We start from the raw sequence: 6,665 nt of genomic DNA, 5'->3' as shown, positions 1-6,665 counted from the left end.
ACGTACAACACTGCTAAGTATAGGCCTGTGCATTTTTTGTATTGTTTACATTTTTGAGGTAGCCTATGTTTCATTCAGCTACTGATCGAGGCTAGCCTTCTAAAATTCTGTCTGTACACTACAACACATGGTACTATTTCATGCGAGCAAGACTTCCCTTAATGTAGGCTACTCACTCCACATTATACTGCATTGCATTGAACTCAAGGTAGGCATAAGCTATTTGGTTTCCTTGTTTATTTGGTTTCTTGTTCTATAATAAAACAATTATCTTTACAAAAATATTTTAAGGAAAATGTTGTAGTGAAAAAAAAAGCAACTGAAATTTGATTTCAAAGCAAGGTATGGTTCACTTTTCTGTAGCTAAATATTCTGTAAACTATATTTTCAACAAAAATTTAAATGACAAAGGCATTCATCATGTAAGGTTAATTATTTTTGTAAATTATGTGTCGTCACCAAAAATGTGGCAGTTTGTTTTCATTATTTGAAAAAAATTTACTGTTGCGACGTTTCAATAACATAAATTGTATATTTAATGAATCCTTCACAGAGCAAAGATTTTGATTTGGTAAATGGAGCAAAAGGTTCCCCTCAAACAATTCTTTCTTTTAACGCATGGTGACGCAATTGATTTAAAATCCTCTGTTCTATCTTGTCTTTGCATGCATCGCAGAAACCTTGCGGCATTTGATAGGCTGGTCGGAAAGCGGGCGCTTTCGCGTGGTGTGCCAAAGCGCTATCGGTTGCCTGATTGATGTGCCTTGCTAATTAAACAAAAGCAGCACACCTCCATGGCACGCCTCCTAAGCAAGAGACCATCCGAGCATAGATCCTCATAGTATTTTTTGGTGATAAGTTCCGGAAATTTTGGTTTTCTTTGTGTGATATTATTTATAAGCTTCTTACTTGTACGCTCAGAACGCCAATGTTTATGACATGACCTTGGTATGAAATCGCAAAGATCTTTGTGTAGTAGGCTTACCACTGGTTGACTTTGATGTTTCAGAGTGAAGAGGCTTCTTTGAAGAAAGATGGAAAGAGAGAAGCCTACCACATTTTATCTGCTTCACTATTATCTAGAGCAAAGCTTCTCAGCTCGGTTCTGTATATTGGACCATTATGTTTATTCACATAACTCCGTGGACCCTGCGGATACCTACCCAAACAATCAAAAAGACACGAAAATCCATTTTGTAGAAATGCAATGTATCGAACTTTTTAGAAATCAATTTAACAACAGAAGTCATGCAAAACTCGTATACGAAGGGTACTTTAGAACAAATGATGGACTATAAATTCTAATAAAACTTTCACAATTTAACATACTTTTTAGGGCTTAAAATGTAGTTATCCACCTGAGTCATTCATATTTATTGCGAATTGTGACAATAAGAAAATTCCTTTAGACCACTTCGATAGGTCACTATAGACCCATTGACCCTCAAGTGAGAAGCTTTGACCTAGTGGTTCTGCAATAAATATCCAAATATTATGTCCATATCTTGTTTGGTTAACCAGAGCTATTCACATATTTTCAGTCACCAAACTTTGAAAACTCAAGAGCTTGCTGCTTTATGTAAGAATAGCTCGGCCTACCCAGGTGTCGTTAGCTAGAGTTTTTCGTTAGCTGATTTTCTTTCTTGTAACCAGTCTTAGTTCGAATGACAAGTGTGTGGCAAAGATGCTTGAATGATGTTGCTTGATCAATCGGCAACAATCGCACAGTTTCTCCAGCTACCTCTTTTTTAAGGTCCTGAGGTTTTTCAAAAATAATTTATTTACTGTTTTGCATAGATACGGTGATACTACAAGAGTACATGAACCTGTACTTGGAGTCACCAGCAGCAGATCCAAGGAGGACACTTGATCACCGTCACTGGTCTTGATTAAACTTTTGTGAGAATCATAGCCTAAGTTTGTTTACGACAAATAAAGAAGTGTCCTGTAAAAAGTTAAAATAAGATTTAGAGACGAAGATTTGAAAATGTTTCTAGTTTTACAATTAAAGCATGCATTTTATTTTTTTGATTTCTGCCAATGTTACAGAGAGCAAATACATTGGTAAGCTTTCGTTTTGCATGGATATTATCTAGCCAAGTTAAAAGAAAATGCCACTTTCTAGGCGCGTGAGTGTTTTTGAGTCGTTCAATTTCGCAATTGTTAAAATGTTAAGTACAGCACAACACAAATGACGCGATTATTTTCAGCACACATTCGCTTGGTGCATGATTTCATACCAATTCTAAAGCTAATTTGAACTTACTGTTTTGATTTCCTCGGCAACAAACAACATCTCCTAGCAACAAGTGGAGCAACTCCACGTCGCTGCGCGCCCTCGTTGGATGGTTTAATGAGATTCCGATGAAGCTTTCCAAAACTAATTAAGCTCTTGCTGGTATCGTTCGGTTTGTTATGACAGCCGGGATGATTGCCTGCAATTATGTGATTTGTTGTTAAGCCGTACATTTTTCGACGTAGTCATGCAAAAACTTCTGTATTTGTTGATGCAGTGAATTGGCTCCTTGCCATATAAAAGCCGCTGATCAGGCACGTGTGATATTTAGAGTAGTCCAGTTCTCTACAGATATCTAATCCAAGCGTACCAGCTTAGAAAAAAAAAAGAAGTTGAAGAAGTGTTGATCTTAATTTGTTTTAACGTAGCCAACACACCGATAAGCACTTCAATGGATTTAAAATTTTCGTTTATCTTTTTGTTAATACTAAAAGCTAGTGGTTGGTAACATTGCAACAAGTAAAAAAGTCAAGGAAAACAGTTACAATTTCACACAGAAAAATATCACAAACAAAGCCCTATTTATTTTGTAATGGTCGATAAAAGGCCACATTTTTAATAAATGGCTTGCTGACGACACTAGCAATATAAAAGGACATTGTTAAGTCAGTTATTGGTTGCAAATGTACAGACTGAACAAATCATTTCATGTTGGCCATATGTTATAAATTTTATAGTTGAAGAGTATGACAATTAGTTCAGTCGGCAACTCAATGCATGGTGGTAATGACCTCACCTGTGTCAACACGTTGTCGTTGTACGGAAGCTTGCTGGTAGAAAGAAATATGTCAGGAAAATAAGGTCTTAGAACACCCATACTTGATTTGACTGCAGATGAGCTTCTAGACCATGATTGACCCAATCCCAGCATCATACTAAAGTTCGTCGTTTCTTAGACGTTTTGCCTGTCGCATTTAAACCTGGGTTTTTCGAAATTATGTCTTTTAAAATTGTTGAAACTGGATTAATACTTCTATCTATAAAGTTGAAAACCACAGCATTAAACTGAGATTAATTCCTAAAGTGCTTCCTTCAAAAATGTAAAAAACTGTAAAATTTAAATAAAACGCTCTATACCTAAAAGAAGTCTACTCGTAAATCAACCAAGTAGCCCACGCCAGAAAGCCATCATCCCGTTAATCTCTAATATTTTATCGACTGTACAGCAGATTCAATATAGTATTGCAAGCAAGATGAAATTTGCTGTGTTTATCGCTTTCTTTGTGCTCGCACAATGCCTCACTGCTGATGCCTGGTATCTGGTGAGTATGCTTTTTTTCAACAGCTTTGTCTACAAATTATTTACCTAATGAACGTTAAATTAATAAATATTAGAGAGCATGGTCTTGAGTCAAACACAGCAGTCTACAATATTTTTTTTAATGGGAACTTCTATCACAATACCAGTTTGATAATATTTGAAAAGTAGCCTAGTTTTCTTCGATAAGATTTCACTATTTGGCAAATCATAAGACAGACTCATATTTTTTTACGTGTTACTTATTTTGTACATACAATAAATAGCTTAAAAGTTAGCACTTTATTGCGAATTGAAATTAGTAGATTTTCTCAACATTGCAATAAATCAGGCGGTTTAGTTCTTCAAAAAAGTGTCATAAAAATCATGAAAGTTTGCAGGCTATAAGTTGAGGGCTTGCACGTCGAGATAAAAAAATGCATTCCTGCATTTCCTCCATGACAGGAAAGTAAAATGATGTTTTTTTACTTTAACCAAAATATGCGTTGTTTAAAGATGCCTCATTTTATAGAAGTTCAGTCCTTATCGTTTTGTTCATAATTACTTGTCACTTTCACACTAGCTGAACAAAATTAAGAGCCGTAATGTAAAGTTAAATTACAAAATACAACCGTTAAAATTGTGAAAGAGTAAAAAACATAGCAAAATCACCATTTTGTAGCAATATAAAACTAACTTTCTTTATACCGTGATATTACAACCCAAACAGCAAATCAGTCGTTTTTTATGTTGATTTAACGTCTGCGGACGATGAATCAATGAATTTTAACGATTGAATTCAGACGATTGATTTATTGAATCATTGTAAAAACAACACTGATTTGCTGTCTGGGAACCCATCCAGCCAATTAGACTCTTTTACATTAATTCAACGTCTGCATGCGTTTAATCAATGCAAAACGAGAATGAGTTGCTGGCTGGGAGGGAACAAAAGTAACAAATGCTGAAGAGAATGCTATTGGTGATTTGTTGTCATCAACTCACCACAAACCTCATTAAATTAACGTTTGATTTTTTTATAGACTAGTTGGACCTTCTACAGCGGCATGGGCAGTGACCAAAGAGACTTAGACAGTCTGAAGAGTCTCGCCAGTAATGTGCACAGTAGGCTCGATATGCATCGTTACGTTCCATCAATTGTCAGCATGAGGAAGGATCTTGAAAGCAATAAAAAGGTGATCACAAGTGAAAAATCTAAAGTCGATGACCTCCAAAAACGATCAGATGACCACGAAGGGAGACTTCAAAAGGTTGAAGGAATCAACAAATGTGCTTACAGCGAAGACTTCCTCTTTTGTATGATCCAAGAACTCATCTTTTCTTGAGGTTGGTAGCAAAATATCGACTGGCAATCATGCAGGCTGCTCATCATTATTGTTTAGTGTTCATATAGCTGTTTCAAATAAATTTTTTGTAATCAAAACAAAATTTTTTATCAATAAATTTCATATGAAATAAACTAACATCTAGACAAAAAATTACGTTGCATTTTTGTTGCTTGTTAAAATAAACAGAATAAATGACTTTATAATGTTTGAATGAATTCGTCATGTAGATAAGCCGAAGCGAATTAAAATTCGATCAAGTAGAACAAGCAAAATCTTTATTGACTTGAAAAGTGATTGGGAACACTATTGCAATGCAAACTTCGAAGAGTGTCCTAAATACGCTCGTACAAGTGGCACTTGGCGTTCTAAGGAAACTACTTTGAATTGAAGCAGCGTTGCACCAAAATACTTTTGTTTTTGTAGTTATATGATCAGCTTTCAATCAACAGTATAATTCTGGTCAATTTTATCAAAATCATGTCGTCAAACCTTGTCAAAAAATGTCTCGTGAAAAAGCACAATGCAAAATATATTTATTGAATTCAAAACCCACTGAACTGAACTGACAATGTTGACTGCTCAGCCGAGTGGTGAGAGCGTCTGCACGACTTTCAAAAGAGTTCTCACCTTACGAAAGTACACAGCCGTGCCTTTGAAGCAGACATTGAGATTGACGTTTTATGGCTTCCTTTCCACTTAATCAAAACCTTCAATCTTAATAATATCTTCTTTAATCAAAATCGTCGAAAATTAGCCTGGATACGACAAAAATAACTGCAAAAAGAAAACGATTCTTGCAGTTTTGGATTCTTGTAACCAGAGTATGCATACTTAGAGATTGACTTAAAAACATGTTCCATTTGATGAAATACGGCAACACTGAAGCAGAACATCAGAAAGTTTGCCAGAATTAGAATCCAATTTTCCTGGCACTGTATTCGTTTGTAAAAATACCTATGAAATGCATTGTGGAATGATGTGTATTAATATTTCTCTTGTTTTTCAGATCTTTGTCAAAAGCCAGGTCTTCCTTTTTTGGATGCAATGAAATAAAATAAATGCTATAAAAATTGTTGGTGTTTGTGGAAATGCAATACAGGAGGAAGACGTTAGAAATATTTTTCTTCGTCGTTGTGTCGCTATGCAGACAGCAAAATCTGTCATTTTTACATTGATTTAACGTCTGCAAACGTTGCATCAATGTAAAAATTACAGATTTTGCTGTCTGGGAATGCAGAGTACATTTTTAAAGCGTCTCAAATGGATATGATACGTTGCTGGCGTTCAGCACTCTAGTATCTGAAAGGTCGTTGAAATTAAAAAAACAGGGTTTCGGAGCAGGCGTAAATGTTAAGTTGCTCCAGCTCCGGAGCTCTCTTTTATCATATATTAGCTCAAGCTCCTGCTCCGGAGCTTATTGATACCACTGCTCCGGCTCCAGCCGGAGAATCAGTTAAAGACTTAGGTTTATTAAAGACTTAGGTTTAAAAATTCCTATCTGTTTCTACATGTAATTTTAACACAGTTCTATCTTAAATGATTGATCTATCTCAGCGGTTCCCAACCTGTGGGTCGCGACGCGACCCCAACTGGGGTCGCCTGACAATTTGCCTGGGGTCACCTGAGGTCTTCTGAAAAGTTTAGAATTTCATTAGTTTAGAAATTTAGAAAGTTAACTCTTAACAATGAGCAGCTCACCACAGAGTGCATCGCGATTTTACTAGAGTCTAGTAAAAATCGCGATTTTAGACACCCTGGGCAAAAATAGTGCATTTTTGAAGCA

General features: G+C 35.8%; 1 protein-coding gene across 1 annotated transcript; it reads left to right on the top strand.

Annotated features, from left to right (window-relative positions):
* Window positions 1-3,397: 3,397 nt before the first annotated feature.
* On the top strand, window positions 3,398-5,955 carry LOC145765144 (uncharacterized). The gene is made up of 3 exons (XM_082576911.1): window positions 3,398-3,558; window positions 4,577-4,880; window positions 5,889-5,955. The coding sequence occupies exons 1-2, from the start codon at window positions 3,490-3,492 to the stop codon at window positions 4,877-4,879; spliced, it is 372 nt and encodes a 123-aa protein (XP_082433037.1). The 5' UTR covers window positions 3,398-3,489; the 3' UTR covers window position 4,880; window positions 5,889-5,955.
* Window positions 5,956-6,665: the final 710 nt, after the last annotated feature.

This window comes from Aplidium turbinatum, chromosome 2 (genome assembly GCF_918807975.1).
Source record: "Aplidium turbinatum chromosome 2, kaAplTurb1.1, whole genome shotgun sequence".
In the NCBI taxonomy this organism is placed as follows: domain Eukaryota; kingdom Metazoa; phylum Chordata; class Ascidiacea; order Aplousobranchia; family Polyclinidae; genus Aplidium; species Aplidium turbinatum.
This window is presented reverse-complemented; position numbering and strand designations above follow the sequence as displayed.

What these genes read in the sequence shown, in the direction of transcription:
- LOC145765144 (XM_082576911.1), top strand. Translation starts at nt 3,490, where the DNA reads ATGAAATTTGCTGTGTTTATCGCTTTCTTTGTGCTCGCACAATGCCTC. An exon ending in CTGCTGATGCCTGGTATCTG is followed by an intron (nt 3,559 to 4,576) that starts GTGAGTATGCTT and finishes ATTTTTTTATAG; the next exon opens with ACTAGTTGGACCTTCTACAG.